Source organism: Sinocyclocheilus anshuiensis, unplaced genomic scaffold (genome assembly GCF_001515605.1).
Source record: "Sinocyclocheilus anshuiensis isolate Anshui unplaced genomic scaffold, SAMN03320099.WGS_v1.1 scaffold626, whole genome shotgun sequence".
Classification (NCBI taxonomy): domain Eukaryota; kingdom Metazoa; phylum Chordata; class Actinopteri; order Cypriniformes; family Cyprinidae; genus Sinocyclocheilus; species Sinocyclocheilus anshuiensis.
In genome coordinates this window covers 391734-418242 of record NW_015544167.1, presented here as the reverse complement: position 1 = coordinate 418242, position 26509 = coordinate 391734, and the positions used below count along the sequence as shown (strand labels likewise).

General features: G+C 38.3%; 1 protein-coding gene across 1 annotated transcript in view; it reads left to right on the top strand.

Annotated features, from left to right (window-relative positions):
- Positions 1–26298, top strand: part of ano3 (anoctamin 3) — a 70226-nt gene extending 43928 nt beyond the window's left edge. Inside the window, exons 9-26 of the mRNA XM_016496050.1 lie at positions 252–307; positions 432–553; positions 3091–3225; positions 3422–3518; positions 6693–6753; positions 13548–13630; positions 16422–16562; positions 17510–17674; positions 19111–19147; positions 19285–19396; positions 19616–19673; positions 20052–20149; positions 21819–21964; positions 22281–22433; positions 22704–22851; positions 23431–23517; positions 23603–23708; positions 25456–26298. Of these exons, the coding sequence (XP_016351536.1) occupies positions 252–307; positions 432–553; positions 3091–3225; positions 3422–3518; positions 6693–6753; positions 13548–13630; positions 16422–16562; positions 17510–17674; positions 19111–19147; positions 19285–19396; positions 19616–19673; positions 20052–20149; positions 21819–21964; positions 22281–22433; positions 22704–22851; positions 23431–23517; positions 23603–23708; positions 25456–25638 (1988 nt within the window). The 3' untranslated portion in view covers positions 25639–26298. The remainder of the gene's footprint in view (positions 1–251; positions 308–431; positions 554–3090; positions 3226–3421; positions 3519–6692; positions 6754–13547; positions 13631–16421; positions 16563–17509; positions 17675–19110; positions 19148–19284; positions 19397–19615; positions 19674–20051; positions 20150–21818; positions 21965–22280; positions 22434–22703; positions 22852–23430; positions 23518–23602; positions 23709–25455) is intronic.
- Positions 26299–26509: the final 211 nt, after the last annotated feature.

Genomic DNA, 26509 nt, shown 5'->3' with positions numbered 1-26509 from the left:
TGTGTGTGTGTGTGTGTGTGTGTGTGTGTGTGTTTCTAGATTAATCATCAAATCGTTAAATTTTTTCTGGGAATGTAGAATCATCAGACAGTCAGACAATAGAACTGTCATTGCCATTCTGGGCACTGAGATGCCAAAGAGATGCCAAGATTGAAAATAATAAATAAATATATTAATAATAATAACAATAATAATAAAAAGATTACAAAAAAAGACTAAATTCATGCATTCTGTTTCCATCTATTTTGTAGGTATTAATCGGTTGCTTGGCAACAGCACATATGAGGCAGCATTTCCTCCACATGAGGTAAAATAAGTGAAATTTATTGCCAGTCACAAGACAGTTTTTTTTTGTTTGTTTTTTTTACCTCTATTTCGTTACTGTTGAAGTGTTCGTAGATATATGGAAAACTTTGTTATTGTATTTCCAGGGAAGTTATAAAAGCAGACATCCAGTTAAAACCCATGGAGCTCAAAACCACAGACACCTTCTGTACGAAAGATGGGCGCGCTGGGGGATCTGGTACAAATACCAGCCTCTAGACCTCATACGGTAAGATACACACATACACACACAAAAAAATCTGGACACATCTATTCATATATCTTTTTATATATTTATATATAATATATACCAATATTTGAATATTTACTATGCTGTCTAATACATACTGTACATTTGTGTGTGATTATATATATATATATATATATATGTGTGTGTGTGTGTGTGTGTCTTTAATCTAATTAATTAATCTAATTTTATCACAAATTAATACCAATTTAGCAGTTTTGGCTGAGTCAAATTAAGACAATATTGTGTTACATGAGAAAAGCATTGAATAGACATTACAAAAAGTAGATTTAGAAAGAAATATTTAGATTCAATATTGCATAAAAATATATAATAAATGTGTATTAATGTTTTTTTAAATGAATATTGAAACATTCAATTTAAAAAAAGAAAGAAAGAAACAAACAAACAAAGAAACAAAGAAACAAAGAAATTATACTCTAAATATGAAACTAATACCACCAATAGGTGGCAGCAAGTCACTGTTTTAATGAAGGAGTCATTCAGTTTTTCATTCAACCCATTTGTTCAAATGGCTGAATCATTCAGAAACAAAGCAAGTAACAAAACACAGCTGTGTGTTGATCTGAAAGGCACACATTGCAGTGGCTTTGTTTGGAAATATTTTTGTTTGTGAAACTGAGCAAAACAGACAGTATTGACAATATTGTGTCTAAAATGTTTTTTTTTTTTTTTTAAGTATTGTAAAAATAAATAAATAAATAATCGTTTTCACATTTGCAATCATATTCGGGGAAAAACACCATTATGGCTCATGTGATATTGCTAAACTATATCATATGATATAAATATAAGACAAAAACCCATGCAGGGCCTTTTTTTTTTGCATATAACTGCATTCTAATGACGCAGTCAGTCCATAACACAGTCAGTCGTCGTCCTGCATCATGTTCATGCAATGTTAGATGACGTACAGGTCTGGGTCGGGCGGGTGCATTAAATGCATTAATTTTAATACGTTATTTTTTCCACAATTAATTGTACCGAATTAATGTGTTAAATCAACAGGGTATCTATACAGGGTACATATAGAGCACCCATATGAAGCACTAATGTAGAGGATCCAGATATTTACAATGCTTTGCTATGCTGTCTAAACAAATGGATCTGATTTTTATTGATTTCTAAAACAAATATTAAGTCTGTTTTCCAGTCTGTTTGTTTTTCTTTCTCAAAAGTCTTTCTGAAAAGCTCTTGGCAGCTACAGTAGGAATGTCAGTCAAATCCTAAAAGGAAATATTTGCAGTGTGAGAACAGCTTTAATCTCACTAACTCATTTATATCTGCAGGACTGTATTGGCGTGGCTGACCGCAGCTTTCTAGTGTAAATCACTGCTGTAGTCAAATAGAGCAAGAGAAAATGCGGTCTCAGCCTCATAACAAACGTATATTGAAGCTGAATTAGATCACTCCGCTTTTAAAGTGGAGACAGAAAAATAACTGCGATGGTGATCTGCAGCCACAGCATCTCTCTGCTGGAGCGGCTCGTCGGTTTGAGAGTAAGGTCACCTTCTATTTTCAGAATTATATAACCGTCCTGACCTGGTATATTTTAAGTGAATGAATGGCCCTGTTTTTAGTCACCTTGAGTCTTTCCTCCTGTTACTCTACAATACAGGTGCATCTCAATAAATTAGAATGTCATGGAAAAGTTCATTTATTTCAGTAATTCGACTCAAATTGTGAAACTCGTGTATTAAATAAATTCAATGCACATAGACTGAAGTAGTTTAAGTCTTTGGTTCTTTTAATTGTGATGATTTTGGCTCACATTTAACAAAAACAGAGCAAGCTAGTGTTAGAGGCCTTTTTGCTTTTGTTAATTGTATAATAAATAAAAAGAAAACAAATAAAAAGAAAACAAATAGATAGAATACAAAAAGATTAGAGAGGCTGTTCATTTGTTTTTTTTTAAAACAAGCAGTTTGTAAATAGAGTGCAAGTCTAAAAGGGGCAAGTTTTTTTTTTTTTAGTAAAGGGGTGCAGAGCCAGTGGTGGTTTTGTAGGCAAACATGAATGCCTTGAATTTTATGCGAGCAGCTACTGGTAGCAAGTGCAAATTGATGAACAGAGGTGTGATGTCCATTCTTTTCGGCTCATTAAAAATGTATCTTGCTTTTCTGAATGACAGAACCTAGTGATGCCATGTAGACAGAGAAGAGAAGTGGTCTAAGAACTGAGCCCTGAGGCACCCTAGTAGTTAGATGTTGTGACTTGGACACCTCACCTCTCCAAGGTACCTTGAAGGACATTTCTGAGAGATAAGACTCAAACCACTGGAGTGCGGTTCCTGACATGCCCTTTGCCAATAGGGTTGACATGTATATATATTTACATGTATATATATATATTTATATGTATATGTTAACATAAGTCAGTTCATTATGAAGTAAAATTGAACAGTAGTATTTTTATATATAAATCAACATTGATCAACATTGATAAATGCTGTAAAATGAACTGATTCCTAATGAGTGTTATTTCTTACTGTTTCATAGGCGGTACTTTGGGGAGAAGATTGGGCTGTATTTTGCCTGGTTGGGCTGGTATACAGGTATGCTGATCCCTGCTGCTCTAGTTGGCCTCTTCGTCTTCCTATATGGGCTTTTCACCATGGACTCCAGCCAAGTAAGGTCAGTCCCAGCAGGTATGCTCAGTTAATTCAGAATAAACCCCAGTGTGCCTGGACCAGGTCCCAGTAGTCCATATGTCAAAAAAGAGAATCCTGTAAACTTTACCCGTAATGATGCCATTTTCATTCACTAGTATTCATTCCTCCCCTACAGCTTATTTAAAATAAAGCACCGATTCACGATTGTTGTGTTACAGTAAAGAGATCTGTGAGGCCAACACCACTATCATGTGCCCCATGTGTGAAGGCAACTGCAGCTCTTGGACGCTGAGTGATAGTTGTGTCTATGCAAAGGTACTGTACATCCACCTACTACTGGCATAAACCACATAAGACCCCTTAGAAAATTTTAGATGTTCAGTAAAACTGACAGATTTTTTATGTTTTGGTGTAATATAAGCCAGTCACTCAAATGGCCCTTGTGATGTGATGTAATGTTCCCGATAGTGTCGTCGATTCAATTTACTTGTCCTTGTAATTAGTTCACGATGCTGTTCTGTGGGAACATGAAAACTCAAGAAAACCAAGACAAACAATACATCTTGGGTGTGTGTCGATAAATAAAGATTTTAGTCCTGTAGACAATTTAAGGCAAATACAATTTGTTTTGCTGAAAAGATGTTTCTATTCGATGTTTCAGTGTAAAGACATGGTTTATAGAACAGCCTTGTTTTTCAGAATGTCTTTTTTTTATTGTAGACTCATTAGGAAAGCATGTTTTGTCTGAAGTCAATGATATTCATATGTTTTAAATTAGAGTTTGGTCCTGGATTCTCAACATGCAAATCAAACACAGATTCCCCAAGCTGTGCAGCCAGTACTAAGGACTAAAAGATGTTTTTTGTGTCGTGGGAACATGGTGGTGACATTCCTGAGAGAGGCTAATATTTGAATAAAATACACATAATAATTGGTTCCTGCCCAGAAGAGTTTTATTGCTTGAAGATTGCTCTTTCATAACTCAGAAGACAATGTATTCACAGTTATTTTTTGGCAACACACCACTGTCGTGAGCCTGGACACGGGCCAGCGGTAACAATGGAAATGTTATCAGCTACTGTCCTTACACCTTTCAGCAATTCTTTCCCACTGGTCCCACCCACACCAGTGACACGATTTTGTCACATGGTTGCAAAATCGTCACCTCTGAGGATTATTTTTACAACCCACCGTTGATTCCTCCGCTTAGAAGGGATTTAATACCTGCCTGCTACTCCTCTGCTTTCAAAAACATCGGTTACGGTTCTTCAAACTCGCTTCAAAATTCACTCAACAGGAGTTCTGCTGAAAAAAAAAAGTCCATTCAAGTCCTGCCACTCCTCCCATATCCAAAAGGATTAAATGTCAATATACTCTTTCCACGCAGGTTAAATAAACAATTATATGAGCTGTACATAAAACCTCCTACCAAGCCCTCAGATGCTCCTCACAACTTACAGCTCGAATTTCCTCTTCCAAAATCTCCACCTCCTCAATAAACAAAGCTCCCAATGGGATGTCAGAGCAACAGATCAGTCTTTTCTACTCTAAATGTATATCACAATTGAGAGTCATTTGACACACGCCAATCATTTTCTCTGCATCCTACTACTGGAGTTTTGGTGACCACCAACTTTTTCTTCTGTCTCACTTCCTGCTTCTTAAGGAAGTTCATAATGCAAGTTCGAAAGGAGCTTATTAACCTTATCCTGTCAATCATGTTTCAAGGGTATATAAGCAGCAGCTAAGTTTACTTCTCTCCCATGACATTTCTTCAGCAACCCACCTCCTCCCCATCTCCACCTTTAGGCCCACATTTTTAACCCTATAGTTCGATGTAGTCCTTACAAAGCTTAATCTCAGTTCAAGACCAAGCATCCATTCATGGAAAGCACACCATCTGATTACCCTTTTTGCCAAATAATTTTATCAAGAGAACGTGTGAAACTCCATTGCAAACTCCTAGCACCGAACCTTGGGGTCTCATCCTGAGGTCTCTGATTTTGTACCTACATACATCACTTACTCACTTACAGTACTATGTCACTGTGTAATTGCATGTTGTTGTCAGGCATACTATACATCATATGAAGTCTTGTGAGTGCATCTGGTTGGGCTTTTCCAAATTATGTAGCTGGCAAAGGTTGTCTTTTGGCTCAAGGATTATGTGAGTAGGTGGTCTTTCAGTGCCAGTGCTTTCTTTTGCTCTTGTTACCACAAAATGGCAATTCTCATTAAATTGCATATATTGGCCGCTTCATTGCTGCAAATTGATATCAGAATGAATACCTCCTAAGGATGTACTCACAGCAAACGTCTTTTTCATTCTTCACTTAGGGGTAAAAATAAGTTTAGGGGTAGAAAGCAATGTATACTATAAGAGAACATCCTGATGCAGCTCACACTGCTGGGAGCACATTTAGGTTAATATGTAAATATGTGCTCCACACTTTCCTCTCAATGACAAAATAAGCACACAGCAAAAATTAGCGTAACATTTATTTATATAGCACTTTATACAATGTACTGACTGAAAAGAAGAAATTAAATGGAGTAGAGATTCATGTCGAAGAAGGCGGAGCCACATAGCATACCTTCCTATCACGTAATCGCCATGGACCACTGGTAGTTTGAAAATGTTCAGTAAGGTTTGCTTTGGTAAGCTGTTTCGAACTTGTGAAACAAACTCCAAATAAACTGCGTTTTGGTCTGATTTTGTTTAAAATGAAGCCATACCAGTTTGTTCTTGAATTATGCTTGAAGATAATTGGAGCCTTAAGTCCTGATTTTTTTTCAACACAGGATCATTGGAAATATGTGCATGTGGAGACATTTCTGCAACACTGATATTACGTACCTTATTGCACATTTCACAGCAGTTTCAAAGTGAAATGTCCAGTGAGTGGAGCTAAAACGCGTGTTCAACACGTGACTGTGGCCATGTTTTTATTACGTTGGTAATAGTTTCACAGGATTTGTTCCGGAGCGCTTCACCTCACAAGTGCATCGCCGTATCGCGTGAGCTACCCAACCTACTGTGTTAGAAAACCCATACATATGAAGCTCTATATGTAACACTAATGTTCAAAAGTACCAGTTTTCTTGCAGCATGTTAAAATTGTTTTGAGGTCATAACATAATATTGTGCAAGTTAAAATTAAAAGCTCCGGCCATGTGAATCATAATTTGTGTGAAAAAGCATAAAAGTTGTCTGAGTTTTATTGGCTCTAGTGTTTCTTTCAACTGAATACATTTTTTGAGTTTTGCAGAAACTTAATTAGAGGCACATATGAGGCTGGGTAGGTTTTTTTCTTTTTTTGCTGAAATTCATAACCTCATCCCATGACCTCATGTGGCTCATTGTGTGAATGAGAAAATGTAAAACTTGTAAAATGGTTACAAATTGTCATAAGACCGATTTAAAAATCAGATTTGACTAATTTCCTAATTATACATTCTTAAATACATTGCCTCTTTTTTGCCCACCAGGTGACCCATCTTTTTGACAATGGAGGCACAGTCTTCTTTGCTATCTTCATGGCAATATGGGGTGAGTTTGAATCTTTTCGATTTAATCAGTGCTCATTCACCAGCAGAAAGACAGACAGGTCAGCATTTGGTTTAAAGTACAAATTAAGTAATTATAAAAGAGGCTTCCTTCAACGGACGAAGAATCTATAGCAGTCTGTGGTCTGCTATAATAGGATTCACTCAAAAGCCCAAGAGAAGCAGCTGTAATCAATCACTGCTTTGTCCTACATTACAACAAATGATCCAATCAGGTCACAGTAGACCTCACTTACAGCCTAAACATGTAAATACTTCAAAAGTGTTTGAACTTCAATTTTTTCCTCTGAACACGAGGAGGGATAAATAGATAAGTGTTGAAGGATGGCTAGAAGCGATCACAGGTGAGTTAGTGCTTGATAATTGTAGGCACATTATAAAGTGTGATTGACTGGCCGAAGCCAAAGAAACACTTCCCAGGAGTGAATTTAGAGGAAAGTAATGTGAGCAGGAGAATCTATGGGCTAGTAGATAAGTTCTCTGAGAGATTTACAGGGCTGTAGATGTTTACCTTCAAATGTGCTGTTTAACCAAATTTTTATTATTCAAGTACAATAGCTAGTTAAAAATATGTTGGCAGTTTAACTAGCTCAGAACAATTATCTTCAACAATGTTGCTCCACCATAACAACAGTTGACCTGAAAGGAAAAACTAACTGTACAAGTTTACACTAATCCCCTTTGTGGTCATGCTTATTATTGAACTGTATGATACATTCAGGTGCAGAACTCTAGGTGATGTGTGTGGGATCTAAACAAAGCAACATATTAGTCACAGCCATATTTTTAACTGCTGGAAAAATAGCTATAAAAACAATGCATGACACATATGATATTAACACTATCAGTTAGGGTAGCTGCAATAAACTGTGCTACCCTGGCAACTAATTAAACCCCTTAATTGATCAAAAATGATTGTAAATAGTGAACAAAAGCTATAAACAAATAGTTAAATTGCTTTTAAAGTTAATTCATGAAATTCATGAACTGCTCAAAAAGATGGCTTTAGTTAGGATGAAGTTCTGTTGTCAAGAGAAACCAGAATAAATGCCTGGTCCTCTCAGGCATCTCAGAAACAAATTATAGTTCAGGCAAAAGCTTTACAACGATGACCACCCATTAACACATCGGAAATCCGCCAACAGCTTTCTAGAAGCTTAGAATGGAACAAAATGTGTACAAATAAAAGCTAACCTTAAATACCAATTAAATATATGTCCTTACTGCAGACTATTGGGAGTGTCAACCTTATTGATCTGCAGAAGCAAATCCCAAGTTATCTTTCTATGGCTCTTTGGAATAATTGATTCTAATTGGTCACTCACTACAATGCTTATTTTTACATTCTGAAGTCTAAACTTTATATTTTTAATTGTCTGTGGGAACAGTGCTATTTTCATTTTTCTTGTATCACTCGACAGCCTCTTTCTTTTCATGCAGATGCATGCTAAAATACCTCATTGGCACTTTTAACTTTTAACTGTAATTGCCATGTCATTGTTTTGATGTTATGGGAACTTCAATGCCAACGGCACCACATCACAGAGTAGTGCCTGCCCCACAAGGCTGTGAATAGCACAGACAGTTGTTGAGCACAGGCTAAACCCCAATCAACCCTCAAGAGACCCTGGGGTTGAATCCGAGTCCAGAATATAAAACCTGATGAATATGTGCAGAGAGGTCCATCCTGCCGCAGAACATCTTGTAAGGATGCATCCCTGGCAAGGGTCTTGGAAGATGCAACACACAAAGCTGAAATTGCGGCCACAAGGACCTTTAGCATAGCAGGGGTCAAATCCATTGACAGGCAGTCCTAAAGGAACTCCAGCACTGAACCAATAGGGCAGCTGACTGGGTTCAGCTGGAGCTGCTCGCACCATGATAAATAGAGTCTCCATTTCAGGACATATGACCTTCTGGTGGACTCTGGTGCTCAGAATTGTCTCAACATCCTTGGTTGGGAGACCAGAATCTAGGAGCTGGTACCCCTCAGGGGCCAGACCTAAGGTTTCCAAATTTCCAGCTTGGGGTGGTGGATCATCCCCTGCACTTAAGACAGAAGATCTAAGCTGGAGGGTCAGTATCTTGAACCTGTACAGTATGTCCGAAGAATACGGTTCAGGCCCCTCAGATCTAAAACTGGACACAGCACTCCATCCTTTTTGGATAAAATAAAGTTCAGACTGTACAACCCTGAATCTTTCTTTGGGAGAGGTACATGCTCTATGGCTCCTTTTTCCAGGAGAGACTGCAGTTCCTGGTTGAAAAAGACTGATTCTTGGCATACTACTGTTGTTAATATGTTGTTGAACCGAGGTGGACAGAAGACAACTCGGTCTTGGAGGGCCGGTGTCCTGCAGAGTTTAGCTCTAACTTGCCTCAACACACCTGCCTGGAAGTTTCTAGTATGCCTAATAAGACCTTGATTATCTGGTTCAGGTGTTTAATTGGGGTTGGAGCTAAACTTTGCAGGACAGTGGCCCACCAGGAGCAGGATTGGACACCCCTGCTGTGGCCTTTTCTTATGGTATTCAATACCCACTGAGAGATATTTGGCAGAAGCTACCACATTGCCAGAAATCTGGCAGAGGGATAATTTTTTGTTCTCTGAACGCTGCCGATCTGTGGCTCTTGTTAGTTCTTTCACTGTCTCAGGGGACAATCCCTCACTGAAATCCAGTTTTAATTATGGTTTCGGTGATGTAGTACACCACATCACTACGTCATCACGCTCAACCAATCAGGAATTGCCATGTGCACATGTGCTTCAGACACTGGCTCTCGTGAAACATTCCCATAGCATCAAAACAATGATGCAGCAAGTTCCATTCGAAAGGGAACTTATACATTTCTCTGGAAGAGCTGGAAGTGAGAGAATGTAAAATGCTACACTGAAGTTAAATAGTTTTTTCTAAATAATCAATACAACAGGTAACAAGCCAGTCATTATTGTGATATCATATTCAATATATGAAATGCATTTTAAATAAAAATATAAATAGATAGGGAACCCCTTATGCAGAAGTTCAGTGTACAGTAATTATGAGAAGTACTAATGCATTAATGCCTCTTTGAGGTCCTTTACTCAGATGTACAGCTGGAAGCTCTTGAATGTTTGTAGATGAGCTACAAAATTGATTCAGAAAGTTATATGACTAATGGCTGTTTGTATGCTATATGGCTTGTTTGTTTTTTTTTATTCTGTAAGACAGTAGATGATCAAAAGATTAGCTGTAGAAATGGCCATCTAGAGTAAAACAAATAGAGAAGTAGAAAGACATGACTGAGAGAGCAAAGACATCATGACTTTGAGGTCAGGACCTCAACACAACTCTTAACATAACCATGCGCTGCTTTGACCTCCACATAAAGCACTGCACTTGTTACGGAAGGGTACAGAATTTTCACAGTTGCCAGGTAAAAATAAAAACACAGGAAGTTGTGTAAATAATGAAAATGATGAAGGCAATCCAGATATGCTCAGAAACAGTTCAAGGCAGAAAGCTAACCGGATTTTTTGGCTGATGGATGACAGTTGATTTCTTCTTGTGAAATTGATTCGGTTTAATTACATGTTATATTATTTTTTCCCCACTGCAAAGACCTTGTTTATTAAACAATGTGCATGGAAAATACAGGACACCTCAGTTCATCTTTATATTTAGGGTAATCGTGTATTTTTGAGGGATGGGTGGCAACTGAAAATTGTATTTGATGCTTTCCTTCAAAAAGTCCACTACTTTGGGGAGTGTTGACAAAAGTCATATTAGTGTAATAATAGAACACTGTGATGGGGACTGTACTGTTCCTGACAGAGAGTCCCAAGTGGATCTGCAAGTCTAAATCCTGAGAGCTCCAATGTGAAGACAGCTTTCAGCAAGAAGACTGGGCTTTAAAAAGTAAACAACTCTCCTTTTGGTCTCTCACTCTGTTTCTTCCCTTCCAGCTCTTTTGCTTTCAACAAAAGTGGGTCATACAGTCCTTTGGTAGAAACGAGGGACATGTGAACTCAGAGAGCCCAGATGTTTTTTTTTTTTTTAAATAGTTAAATTTAACATGAAAACCTCACAGAGCTCATCTTTGTCACGTTTATGTTCTGTGTTTCTGTTCTCCCTGCATTGACCTAGCTTTCCTGTGTTGCTTGATTAGTTCATTAGTTTCCACCTGTGTTTGTTATTCATCCTATTAGTCCATCGTTTGATTTAGTATTTATAGCCCTGCCTTTCCTCAGTTTCTTTGTCCTGTCTCCGTCGTGTAAAGAGGTTGTTTTCTCTTACGTTCCCATGAAAATTTATTAAAGACTCTGTTCATTTGACTATCTGCCTCCTTTGTACTCCTTCGAGCTCCTTTCCCCTGGCAATGGACTGAGCTGAGGATTTTTTACTAAACATCCAGCAGGATGGAAGGCCTTTGGAGCGATATGTGGAGGAGTTCCTGAGTGTCTTCCATCTGGTGAGCTGGAGTGATCATATCCTTAATGCGTGCTTCCGGATGGGACTGGATGATGATAATTTATTCCGATTCTTGTCTCCAGACGATTGTTATAGGAGGCATGTTGGCCCTCCAGTTCACCATAAACCAGCACCCTCCACATACCACTCCAATGAGCCCGCTCCCTCTGTTCCACCCCTGCTTTCCCGAGCCCATCCAAGATCCATTCCAGTCCTCAGCCCAGAAAAAGAGGCACCAGCACTCCCTCTAGAGTCCACTCCAGCGTGCCTCTCAGCGCTCCTGGACATGGCGCTACCCCCAGCGTTCTCGGCTCCTATCCTCTCGCCTGAGCCCGCTCCAGAAAACTCTCCTTCGTCTCCTGAGTCTCCTTCGCCTCCGCTGGTCCCGTCCAGCCCTCCTTCATCTCCTGAGCCCCCTGTGCTAGCCAGCCCCGCTCCTCCAGAGTGCCCTCAAGTGCCCGCTCCTCCAGAGCGCCCCCCAGAATTCCTAATTTTCCCCAAGAAAATTTTTTGGGAGGGGGCATATGCCCGTGGCCGTGGTGGCCGAGCTGGCTAAGGTCACGGAGGATCCGCCATGGCCTCCTAAGTCCCCTGCTCCGCCATGGCAACCTGAACTGTCTGCTCTGCCATGGCCTCCCGAGCTGCCTGCTCCGCCATGGCTTCCTAGTCTGCCTGCTCCACCATGGCCTCCTGAACTGTCTGCTCTGCCATGGCCTCCTAGTCTGCCTGCTTCGCCATGGCGCCCCGAACTCCCTGATCCGCCCTGGAGGCCTTCCTTGTCTCCACCCTGTTCCTGCCCTGCACCAGCCTCTAGGGTGCCCGCCCCCATCCCCGTTGGAACTGTTACGGCGTGGGACGCGCCTGGGGGCGATATGTCACGTTTATGTTCTGTGTTTCTGTTCTCCCTGCCTTGACCTAGTTTTCCTGTGTTGCTTGATTAGTTCATTAGTTTCCACCTGTGTTCGTTAATCATCCTATCAGTCCATCGTTTGATTTAGTATTTATAGCCCTGCCTTTCCTCAGTTTCTTTGTCCTGTCTCCGTCATGTAAAGAGGTTTTCTCCTACGTTCCCATGAAGATTTATTAAAGACTCTGTTCGTTTGACTATCTGCCTCCTTTGTACTCCTTCGAGCTCCTTTCCCCTGGCAACCTGTGACAATCTTATTTTTTCTTTGATTTATTTAGTATTCCTTTTTAGTGCCTAAATCAGTTCCTGTGATACTGTGAAAAATTCATGCTTCTGAATAAGCTAGCTGATTACATTCTGCAAGCTAGATTGAATCTGAATGTCTACCAGTGAGATATGAAACATTATAAAATGGATAGTTCTAATCCAAAACCCTGTGAATTCGAAGCTGGTGTAAAATGTTGATGATCTGTGATGATCATGCGTTCTATATTATTGCTATTATAACCAGTCCTGTGGGGTTATTTTGGTGCAACTTCACAAAACCAGCAATGTTTGTGGAAAAGACAAAAGTATTTGATAAACAGCAAAAAAGCAACACTTGTGGAGTGGAGAAATTAAAAAATCAAATGATAAACCTAAAAAAGGTCAATACAGACAAAGACAAAATTTGTAGTTTAAATTTGTACTTCTGCATTTTATTTATTATGCATTTTTATGCAGTTTGTACATCTGTATTTTATTTTTATGCATTTTAATTAAGATTGTTAATGTAACTACATTTAAATCATTTTAATAATTTTAGTACTTATTAGGTGCCCCCTTGAAGTTTGCCACAGCCCCGTAGTGGGCCCTGGAACCCCTGGTTGAGAACCATTGCTTTAAATGTCATAAGAACCAAATGTGAGAGTTGTATCTATATTATAACAGGTTTTTCATATTGCTTTTTTGAACTTGGCACAGACATCACCTTTCAGAGAGGCAAATACGAAACGGCTCTGGTCCTGTGACTATTCACACACTGTAAAAAATCATCAACAACATCTTTTATACCCTTCAAACCTTTGGTCACAAATGGGATTAGATGGGCTATAAATGTGTTGAAATTCAACAAACTTCCTCAGCAGTTGTTATAGACAGTAATTGACCTAAAAAAAAAAAAAACCTCACAATAGAAGAAGATTATGCAAATGCTCACAACACTGTTCCTTTCAGCAAGGAGATTTGCGTTCTTAACAATGCCTGAAATTGAGTTTGCATAGTTAAAGTGCTTGTTTTCCTGTATGTACATATGTATGTTTGGGCCTAAGATGACCTTTCTTAGTCACCTCAAGTAACTTTGAATAGAACCATACTGTATCTGAAAGCTCTTGTTCATATTGTGTTCACATCTTACCACTTCCTCCTGTCCTGTCACAGCCACGGTATTCCTTGAGTTCTGGAAGAGGAGAAGGGCGGAGCTAACCTACGACTGGGATTTAATTGACTGGGAGGAAGAGGAGGTGAGCCTGCCTTCCTGTTTGTTGCTTTATGTTCCTTTAGAAATATCATAATTTTTTGAAACCTGTTAAAATGACCATTAAGTTCATGAACAACTGTAACTGGTGTGTGGCCAATCTATGTGCTGTCTGTTGTATTTCCTATAGTGTAAATCCTGTGTCATGGTGTGTTCTGTGAGTGTGCCTCCTACCGTATCATGTTGTGTTGTGCATGCCTTGCTCCTAATGTGAATATGACTCAAGGGTGTTCACACTGACAGCGATTAGCTTTGACAAAGCATCTGTTGTTGCGTGCCGTTCTTGGGTTGAGAAAAGTTTAAGTTTTATGCGTGTCCATCTCCTGTAGAGATTTTAGTCAAATGTCAGCAAGACGTAAGAGACATTAATTTTGCTGCAACCCAGGCTCATTGGAAAAACTTTTTTATAAAATGTTATTACATTCCTTCTTGAAAGATTTGCGAGACATTCAAAGTGAAATGTCCAGTGAGTGGCACTTAAAGCGCATTCAGTTTGATCCAAAAGATGAACGTGAATCTGGGATCATTTGATTACATTGGTTGTTGTATGTATCGTAAGTGCCGCTAAAATGTTAATCCTCTATCGTATTTGATTAAAAAAAAGGACCACCTATATTAAACTGTAAGCTAACCCTAACCTGCTCCTGCTGCACCAGGTGAGCTATCAAGCAAGTTTACTATGTCAGAAAAGCTATACATATGGAGCTGGTTATGTGATGCAGACATCAAAATGTATTAGTTTACAAATCATTCACTACGGTAAAAGTGTTATGAGGTTATAACATTATATTGTGCAAGGAACCATATGAAAATAAGTCTTTATTAATCAATAATCTGTCCCTGTAATCAGAATTTGAATGAAAAGGAATAAAAGCTGTTGGTGTTTTACTGCCACTAGTGTTCATTTCAGCTGGAAACTGCAGTGAATTTTATGTAATTGTACGTTTTTGCTGTTTTGCAAAAATTCAGGGTAAAGGCATGTATTTCCAATGAGCCGATGCTTTCTCTGTGAACAAAAATGTATTTTTCTTTGCCTACATGTGGTGAATCGGCATTCTAAGAGTGTTTAGTTAATAATCGTTCATTTTATTCGTATGATGTATTATTTGTTGTCAAAACAGGAATCTCATTTGTAATTATATTTTCTAGCTAAGGCCAGTTGCACAGCACACCAATAACATTTTGGCGTCCAGTCGTAGTAATGTACACTCATTCACATTCACTTGACAACTTCCCGTGATAAAATCTCAGTGTGAACAGCTCTTGTGAACCGCATATCATCAGCATGTGCAGAGTGATGGTGAACTGATGTACTGTGCATATTTTGTGTGAAATGCGTTTGAGGGAACACCTCAAAATAACCCAGAGATCAAAGCGATCAGATGTGGCTCATACTTGCTGTAGGTCTGCAGTTTGCATTCGTTGCCCTGTAGATTTCTGCTGTTGCTAATGTCTGTATAACAGTGGTTCTCAAACTGTGGTTCATGACCCAATAGTGTTACACAAACCTCTTTTCCACTAAGTGCTGCAGGCATGATGTATTTTTGTAGACCAAAACCTGTAAACAAGGCATTTTTTCTGAAGTCAATGGTTTTATTGAATGGGATTTTGGTTAATGCCTGAAATAAGGTTTGTGTTTTTTGTTGAGGGAACCAGGGTGATGCTAACTTCCAGGTTGCCCTACAAAAATACATCATCATTCTTAGTGCTTAGTGTAGACGTTAACACAGTAGTACAGCTAAACTTTTGTTGTTAGAAAAACTTTATCTAAAGTTTTATTTGGTCATTTGTTCCTGGTTCCAGACCAGCAAGATTTTAGGGCCAGTGTGGAACCAGAATTTTTTCTGTGGTGGAAATGGAATGGAAACTAGCACCAGAACAACAGCATATTTATGCCACACAAATTTATTTAAATAGATTTTTTATTTATTTCCCCAAATATTTTATTTCTAATCAGTTCACCCAAAAATGAAAGTTCTGTCTTTATTTAACTACTTATCGTGGGTAACTACTTAATGGTTAAATTGAAGAGCTACAAGAACAAAAAACTAAAAGGCTTTTTTCTTTTTTTTTAAGCGAGTAATAACTTTTGGTCTGTTCCTTACATAAACCTATCAAATGACTTCAGAAGGCTTGGAATGTAGCACACTACTTGCATGAACTATATTTATGTTACATTTATAGTGCTTTTTTTCTATTTTAGAGCTTAGCAGTGCCAGATCACTATATGCTCCCATTGTATGGAAAAGCGGAGCATGAACAGTCTTGAAAATATCTTCTTTTGTGCTCTATGAATGAAAGGATGATATTTGGGTTTGGAAAGACAATAGGCAGAGTAAATAATGACAGAATTTTAATTTTTAAGTGAGCCAGTCCTATTATATTTTTGTGTTTCTAATATGTAGCCTATGTTCTTACATTGACAGTGTGGTGCTGATTAGGTGATACTTGGATGGTGTGACTTGATCAGACGTAATAATTGGCCTAAAAAAAGTTTGAGAACTGCTGCTGTATACAGTCTCTTCTATATTCAACTGTCATATTGTGGAATGTATTAATAAATATATCTCATGTTGAGGCATTGAAGTTTCTCATGTTAACTCATTCAGCACATGTAAACAGCCTCTGGATTGACATCATGTCCAACCAAAACAGATGATGATGTTGAACATCTGTGTATGATGAGAATCATTCATGAGATCTGTAAAAATATCTTCAACCAATTGTTTCATGAGTAATATGATGTTGTTGTTGTTTTGTTTTGTTTTTTAAAAAAGGAGGAGCTACGGCCCCAGTTTGAAACCAAATACTCCCGGAAGGAGAGAGTAAACCCCATCTCAGGGAAACCAGAGCCCTTCCAGCCCTTCACAGACAAACTCAGCCGACTCATGGTGTCTGTTTCGGGAATCTTTTTCATGGTAGGATTCTGTGTTCAAAATATCCCTGAAGATAGAACAAGCAGATCAGAATTATCACTACCCGTCATGCAAATTGGGACAAGAATTGTATGGAATTCAACAATTCTGGTTTCATTTCCAATTAGATTTATTTTTGTTTCTTGACAATTTCACAAACACTGGTTTATTTTAAGAAGTCCTTGTAGAAATAGCTAATTAACATTAGTGTTAGGGTAACGCTTAGTTTTTGTTTAGTTGCTTGTTATTGTTCATAATTTAATGTTATTACTATAGTAAATACAGTACATGTAACGTGTAACAAGGGTACTGTAAAACTAAGCATTACCCAATTATTTTAGTAATTTTGCGGATGAAGGAATGGAAAATATTTAGAAAACAGTACTTATTGAATGTAATGCTCTCAGTAGCCTGTTATGAAATAACTAATATTACTTGATATTCATTTGTGTAATTACACTGTAATTACACAAAAGCCAAATCATGGACACCACATCTGTGTGCATACCATGAAAAGGTAGGATTGTAGATTTTTGTGCACAGCTGACACCTTATAAGATGCATTTGTACATGGTATGATTCATATTGTATGCCAGTGTTTCATCCACACAGGCAAAAGAATGCAAGCGTCACAACTGAATGTCATGAAAATCATCCATCAGTTCCAGCATTCCATTATTTTCAGTTCTGAACCCTGTTTGTAGCTCCAAAGAACATTTGAAATTAAAATGAACTTTTTTTGATTATTATTGGATTTTTAGTTGATTAAAGTTAGCTCACACAGCTGCACTACCATAAATAACTGTCTCCCTCTGGTGGCCCTGAATTAAAAGGCAATGCATATCAAAACTATATCTAACTTTGTAAAAGGAAACTTCTGCAAGATTCCAATATATATCCATCCATTTCAAACATTCCACCCTGTTCACCTCTCGTCATCTTTCTTCCAGATCTCTCTGGTCCTGACAGCCGTGTTTGCCGTGGTGGTGTTCCGGCTCATTGCCATGGAGAAGTTTGCTTCCTTTCAGTGGGAGTTTGTGAAGAAGAACTGGCAGTTCGCCACCTCAGGCACTGGAGTCTGCATCAACTTCATGATCATCATGTCTCTGAATGTGGTTAGTGTCTTTTCTCTAGTCCCAAAGGCCTCTTCACACCAGAGAGAGACACAACAAGGAAAACTTTTACACAAAACTTTTTACACTGACGTTTCACACAAAAAGAGAAACAAGTTTTTGGAAGGCTTTGCCACAAGAACTTAAATGAAAGCAAAATACACTTTGAAGCAATAAAAACATTAGTACAAAGTAAAATAAATACTTTAATGCAAAATAAAACTCATTGTGAAAATGTAAACTGATATTTTCTCTCTCTCCTGAGAGAAATTAGGAATATTTGATGATACTGTCAGTAATAATAATAATAATAATAATAATAATACAGATTTTAAATAAAATACATTCCCATTTTTTCAGCATAGTTATATTTTGTTAATCCAAGTGGTTCCATGGCTATGCAAAAAAAGGAATGTGACATTTGCATTTATTATAATTTTTTTTTTTTACATTTCTCATTTCATAGCATCTCAGATGTTATTCTGAAATGCCAGAGCTTCAAAATGAAATCATCGAAATTATTGACTACTATTACATACTGACGCTCCCAGACATAAAATGTAAGACGGTTGCTAGCAAACATAAATGTTATTACAGTGTTTTGTCTGCATCCTTAAAACAGCAAGCCATTAATTCAATTCAATAAAAGAGTGACTTCCCGAGCAGTTACAACTTAATTTCCATTTCTATGTGGCACCAGTGTGACAATTTTATTTTCCTGAAGACAGGGATGGAAATGCTACTTTCTCTAATAACATTGCAACTTAATATATGTAAATATAGCGACTTAAATTAACTTTCAAAAGTGTGGGGTTGGTCTTTTTTTTTTTTTTTTGAAAGAAGACGCTCACCAAGTCTGCTCAAAAATGTTATTATAATTTAACAGTTTTCTATTGTAATATATTGTTATTCCTGTGATGCAGTGCTGAATTTTCAGCATCATTACTCCAGTCTTCAGTGTCACATGACCCTTCAGAAATCATTCTAATATGCTGATTTGCTGCTCAAGAAACATTTCTGATTATTATCAATGCTGAAAACTATTGTGATGCTTCATATTTTTATGGAACCTGTGATACATTTTTTAGGATGCTTTGATAAACAGAAAGTTCAAAAGGGCAGCTTGTTTTAAAATAGAAATAATTTGTAACATTGTACATTTATTTACATTACACTACACTACACATTATAAATTATACACTATACATTTACATTATGCATGCATACTTATTGAATGAAATGATTAATTTCTTAAAAAATAAATAAATAAATGTACTGATCCCAAATTTTTGGGTACTAACATACTGTAGATTAGTATAAACCATGTATTAAAATCCTTATTAATGGCATAGTCTGTAAATCTCTTGCAAAAGGTTTTTCATTTCATATTTTCAGCCTAGTCTATAATGGTACTGAGTCAAATTCCTTTTACCCACCAGGTCTATGAGAAAGTGGCCTACCTACTTACAAACCTGGGTAAGTATTGATTTCGTCAAGGTCACTATTGATTGAGGGTGAAATTCTTGCAGTCTTCACGCTGTGAGAAACTTTCCTCACGCCTGTAACATGCAGTGATTTCCCTAATGATTTTAACATGTTCACTTGTGACCTAGAACACCCACGGACAGAGTCAGAATGGGAAAACAGCTTTGCCCTCAAGATGTTCCTCTTCCAGTTCGTCAATCTCAACAGCTCGACCTTCTACATAGCTTTCTTTTTAGGAAGGTAAGCAACTCTTGACCTAGTTGATGAATTATTCAGTGCTTGGTTTACTTGCTGTTGCTGCTTTCATTTGCCCAGATTATACCACTTGAGATCTGTTTGCCATCAACTCATACAGGAACTCTATGGCGCTGACGCAAACGCCTCCCCCACAATAGCATGGCTAATTGAATTTCAAAGCTAATTTCACGTGTGTTGTTGTGATGTGTGTGTATTCCGCAGGTTTGCTGGCAGGCCGGGTGACTATAATAAGCTGTTTAACCGGTGGAGGATGGAGGAGGTGGGTGAGATGAGGCCGTAATGAGTCCTGTGTATTGTATGATAGGGCCCTATATTTTAAATGAACTAAATTGCAACTTCACCATTACCATCACCATAATATAGAGGTGAATTTAAGTCCTATTTTAGTGTCAAATAAAAAAATAAAACACTACATTTATTAACACGACTATACAAAACTGCATAATACATTTTAATTTAATTGCAATTAACATGCAGTTAAGTGTCAGAAAACATTACATTCAGTTTGCACTTAAGTTCATTCTTTTACATTTTTTTTATAATAAGTACTCTTTTTAAAGTGTGCTAAAGTGCACTTCTATTTCACAAGGGCAACCAAAATATTTATGCTTTTTCTCTCTCTCTCTCTCTCTCTTAGTGTCATCCCAGTGGTTGTCTGATCGACTTGTGCCTACAGATGGGAGTGATTATGGTGTTGAAACAGATCTGGAATAACTTCATGGAGCTGGGCTACCCGTGAGTATCAGCAGACACACAGTGGCGTCAGAGAGGCAGGACATCTCTGGACTACAACAATATTAATGTGAAAAATAACTGGGCATTCTCAGCTAGCTAACCAAGACTTTCACAAGCTATCCTGAGCTGTAATGTCAAAGATGACAAGCAGACAAAGAGAAAATGATTCATTTTAAGAGCCCTTCAAAAAATTGGAACTGGTATAATGTGTGCAATAATGACTGTTCTCTCCCACAAATTAAACAAACACCAGCAAATTAAAACAAATTGCAACTGCAAATTGGAATCTGGTGTGCAGTATGCATTAAATAATTGATGAATGGTCTGTTGGAGGCTGAGGCTATAAAACACCTTGCTAACAACCTAAATGTTTTATTGCCGATTTAACCAATGGAATTCTATTCAGCCTCTCACCTATCATGTTATAATCACACATGTATCGTATAGTGTGTATATTCACAATACAGGTGGCATATTTCACGTAGATTTTGAAAGATACTTATTGTGTCAAACTGCTCGTAATTGGAGTCTTACTTGGCCAATCAACTCTTGATACACCCCTTTTTCCTCCAGGATGGGGTAAATTGCATTTTGTTTGATTTTATTGGTTCTTTCTTAACACCTAAACCTAAACAGCAGTCATACAGATTTCTCTTTGTCATCTTTCTTTGTAGTACATTTTAATGTTGTTAAATATATACATTATTTCATAAGATCTGACTTTGTTATTGAGTGTATGAACATAGAGGTCTGTGCTACTCAATTATTAGCCAAAACAGGATGTGTTTGTCCTCAGTTCCAGTCCACTGCGTTCACGGCTGGCTGATTTTGCCAACCCTGCAGTTCAGAGAGAAATGTATGCCTCATCAGAAAGAGCCTCGACAACAGAGTGTACTTAACAGACCATCAGCAAACCATGATGAGGGACATTAGTTTAGATTATCATTACTGTTCTCTCTGCCACTGTTCACAGAAAAAATGAAAACTTATTATGAACTTACACTTATTTCACCATATTCTGTCTATTTCATGGAACACAGAAGATTTTTTGAACAATCTTCAATCAGCAATTATAAATAAATATATAATAAATATAATATAACTATAAATAAATTGGTCCCACTTTATATTAGTTGTCTTTAAATACTGTATACTTTATAATAAAATAATGACTTGCTAGGTACAGTGTTCCTATTGTGTTCATGTTGAATTACAAAACACTTTCGCTGCTATTGAGGTGGGATATAGGTAAGGTTAGGGGCAGGTTTGGTGCTATGGGTAGGTTTAAGAGGTGGAGGTAAGGTCAACAGTATAATTACAGATGTAACTACAGAAATTAATTACAGATGTAATTACAGGACTGTATTTTCAAATATAAGTACAATGTAAAAACATGTATGTACACAATTGGGCCTTTTATCAGATTATTAATTTAAATGTAAGTACATAGTAGTTAAGGCCACTTAATATAAAGTGTTACTTTAAAGTACATTTTAAATCATTGCTTTTTAATAATCTTTTGTTGTGCTTTAAAGAAATAGTGTTGACTAACATAGTTAAGCACATGTACTGCTCTGTTGCTTGATTATTTAGATACAGACATAACCATCACTCTTTATAACTTATCAAATACAATTTTTAAGTCATTTTTTTTCTGTTCCTCTATCAGGCTGCTGCAGAACTGGTGGTCCCGGCGTAAGATGAAACGAGCAGGAGAGCAGAATAACAGTAAAGAACAGCTGCCGCAGTGGGATAGAGACTGGAACCTGCAGCCCATGAACGCACACGGCCTGGTGGACGAGTACCTGGAGATGGGTGAGTTCTGCTCTTATTGTGAGATCTGTTGAAGTGTGTAATTTTCTGTCATGGTGAAGAAGAAGCAAGTTACATAGTTTAAGTTAGACAACAGCTACCTTAGAAATAACACATCTGATTTAATGTAACTGAAGGTTGCTGATAACTGCTTTGTTACCACCACATTAACACAAACACACGTTACAGTAAGCATGTTCAACAGGGCAGCATGCTTGAAATGCATTGGGCAAGCATTTGTGTCAGTGTTTTCTGCTCTAAATAAGTAATTGTTAGACTGATCTACATGGCCTGCAAGTTTGATATGCTTTCTGTACAGTTCTGCAGTTTGGTTTCACTACAATCTTTGTGGCGGCGTTTCCTCTGGCTCCTCTGCTTGCTCTGCTCAATAACATCATCGAGATCCGATTAGATGCCTACAAGTTTGTCACGCAGTGGAGAAGACCGATGCCTGCCCGCGCTACTGATATTGGTTGGTCCTTTTCCCCTCAATTAGCCTGGTGTCAGCTTATTCCTATCTAAATGCAAGAAACACAACAGTCATTTGTTGTAATTACATTTACAGCTTGTTGTAAATATAGAATGTTAGCATGAATATTCACAATATACAAGATATGTCAATGCTTAATGTTCTTTAATGTTGCAGATTTTTTTTATAGATTTATGTATAATCTGTCCTTGTAAATTTCAGTATATTTTGGTTTGATAGATCAGTAATTATTATTATTTTTTTTATAATTAGGAATCTGGCATGGTGTCCTGGAGGGAATTGGAGTTGTGGCTGTCATAACAAATGCCTTTGTCATTGCCATCACTTCAGATTACATCCCTCGCTTTGTCTATGCTTTTAAATATGGGCCCTGTGTGGACAAGGGTTACCGGCATGAGAAGTAAGAAAGCAGCAATTACAAGCAGCACTTACTAGGTTGAACACACCAGTGGTGTGTGCATTGTAAAGCTGAGAAGATTTCTTTGGTTAGCCACTCTGGTGGTGATGGGTGGTTGCAAAGATTCAGCTTCACCATGTCAGTGCATTTCTGGGAAATTATTTTGAAATTCATAAATTCAGTTATTCAGCTTTATGAGCTTGCGGGGGCCTAAGCTAGATAAGACCAGAGAAAAAAACAAAAAAAACATGGAAATGTGAATTCAAATACCAACCCGTATTATTATTTTCAGTTAATTGCAACTAAACCACAGTGCATTATCATTGTAAGGAAAAGATAGGCTTTCTATTTTATAATGTCGATTATTTCCACAGTAAAAAGAGGTGGAACTACAATGACAGAATATTCTGCAAATTACACATTTTTATGGACATTATCAGCATGAAGTCAAATTGTACTCATTGTATTTAGACATCATGCAAATTCATGTAACTTCATTACAAAAGATAATTGGTTGCATTCAAAATCCCAAATTCAGTTTTACTAATGCTGTGTATTTGCATTTTGTGTGTCTTTACACAGATGTCTAAGAGGATACTTGAACAACAGCTTGTCTGTTTTTGATATGGGTGAATTAAAAAATGGGAGTTATCATACTCGATACTGCAGGTACTGCAACATTCATATTGTTATATGCTATTCAGTTGTTTTTTGTTTTTCTCTCAAGGTAAATTTGTCTTATATCCCTCTACAGGTATCGGGATTACAGAGCGCCTCCATGGAGTCCTGAACCCTATGAGTTCACCCTGCAGTTCTGGCATGTTTTGGCTGCCAGATTAGCCTTTATCATAGTCTTTGAGGTCAGTGCTTCACGTTTTTATATTTTATAATCTTATTTGAGTAAAACCATCAACAATCTCAGGCAACATTTCATGGGAGCCCATGTAAACACAAAATGGGCTTAAGCTCTAAATGGGTTTCATGGCAGACCTATCTGAGTAAGGCCTTACTGGGGCTAATTCAGAAAAGACTGACAAGGTACCCATGGAAATCCATTGAACTCCAGGGATTGAACTTATTTAAGGCATAAAGTGGGGCTTATTCAGACAGGGCCGACAAGGAACCTATGGACAAACCCATGTTGAGCCCATACCTCAAGCTCATATCGTGCCTACATTGGCCTCACCTTGAAATGTTGGCTTGGGGAAGCTACTTGGAAACTTTAGCTTTAAAGCTACAAGCTATTCATAGTTTTAAGTAGTTAAATTAAAGTAAACCTGCCCTTTGATAAATGTTACAAGGTTCTAGTGCAGGGGTGTCCAAACTCGGACCTGGAGTGCCACTATCCTGCAGAGTTTAGCTCCAATCCTAATTAAACACACCTGAACCAGCTAATCAAGGTCTTACTAGGCATGCTAGAAACTTCCAGGCATAAGCTAACCTCTGCAGGAAACCGACCCTCCAGGGCCGAGTTTGGACACCCCTGTTCTAGTATAATGGAGGCCAGCTGGTACAAGATGGCTATGCAGGTAAACCTCACTTCCCTGGCCTGAGGAGGTGAACTAGTGCTGACATTAGAGGCTTCAGGCTTTACATCAGACGCGAGCTGGACAAGATAATTTGACAAAAGTCAATAGAGCCATTTATAATCAGTGATGCTGTCTAAACAGGATGCAGTACGGTGCAGTGCGTCAAAAGTCCGAGACACTTTGTCGCTTCCAGTGTAGACATCCTTTAGCTGTTGTGGTGCTTTGCGGCACAACACGACAGCTGTCACATCCGGTGTCACACGGTGTTAGAGTCCTTGTTAATGTGCCTGACTTCCATCACTGGTTCAGACCCCACTTGGAGTGACCTGGGAGGAACAGTTTACAGTGGTGCCATGACCCGGATGGGAGTGAGATTTAGGACGGTGAGTGTAATGGAGGCCAGCTGGTATGTGATAATTGTGCAGGTAATAAACTTCACTGTCCTGGCCTCAAGAACCACTGCACTAACCACTGATACAAGAGGCAGTGGTTTTTAGCGTACCTGTTAACATGCCTGACTCCCATGACCCGGATGGGAGTGAGATTTAGGACGGTGAGTGTAACGGAGGACAGCTGGTATGTGATAATTGTGCAGGTAATAAACTTCACTGTCCTGGCCTCAAGAACCACTGCACTAACCACTGATACAAGAGGCAGTGGTTTTTAGCGTACTTGTTAACATGCCTGACTCCCATGCCGGCTATCGTCTGTACAAGCCCTGCTTGCAGTGGGCCGAGAGGAACCGGCTACACTAGCGCACTAGCCTAATCGCAGGAGCCAGACTCTTTTTTGACTCTTGGCAAAATTACTTATTCTGGCCAAGAACCACCAGAATATGTTCATGTTAGAATGAGTAGTATGTCCAAATAGGTAGTATTCTTAAAACAGTATGCAAAAAATATCCAAATTACCTATTACTATTGAGATTCTGAAGTGCTCATTGTCATGGCACCATGATGGCACTGGTCTTCCTTCACACAAGGCTAATTGTGCTACTTCTCAATACTGCAATGCAATCTAAGATTATTTCATGTTTATGATTTTCCCATTGTCTGATTGTCTGTTATATTCTCCATAGCACCTGGTGTTTGGCATTAAGACCTTCATAGCCCACATGATTCCAGACATGCCCAAAGACCTGTGTGATCGCATGCGCAGGGAGAAATACCTGATGCAGGAGATGGTGTATGAGGCGGAACTGGAGCACTTGCAGAAAGAGCGGAAAAAGAACGGCAAACGTTATCACCATGAGTGGCCTTAGCCATGCCTGTCCATAAATACACACACAAAAAAATGCCCACTGGAGAACCACACGCACTACCCACAAAAGCACATAATGACTTGAGAATGGTAAACAAGCATCTTTGCAACATGCACAACTGCAGCACATATGTGAACACAGACATTCATGTACAACCGTTCTGCTACCTTCGACGGCTAGCTTTATTGACTCCATGCATGGGCTGGCCACTTTTCATTACTGTGACAAACCAGGGAGCGTATTCAGTGTTTGAGGTCAAAACCTGATCTCCGGGTGGCCCTTTAGAGCCAGGAGTTGGCAGCTGTAATCTGCACCAAAGAGGTTCTTCTCAGTCCCTACCTGAGACCTCTGATTATCCTATACTTTCATCCTGCTGAGTGCGTTTACACACTAGAGCAGTAGTTCTCAAACTGTAGTGATTGGCTACTTAAACTGTTGTCTCATTTAGGTTCATTAGCTAAAAGTAGCTATGAAAGCAGTGTGGCAAATACGGGTGTGCACGAATAGTCAAACATTCGAATATTCGGTCTGTAATTATTATTCGAACAATAAAAACACTATTCGAATTTTACTATGTGTTGATTTGCTGGCCGTAAATGCAGGGAATCCATGATAAATCCTAAGCAGTTATAACTAAATGCACTCTGGGTGGCTTGGATTTACTTTGATCTAAATGATCTTACTAAATGATCTGACAAAATGTAATTACTTCTGATCAAATGAATTAGTGAAACTGATTTATCATAATATCACCACCACAATGAGAAATCACATGCAATCCAAACAGTCGACTGAGGAAAGACAGCTGTCCATTACTGTATTCACGACTGCAGGTAAGCGCAGCTGTACTCTGATTGAGCCGAGAAGACAG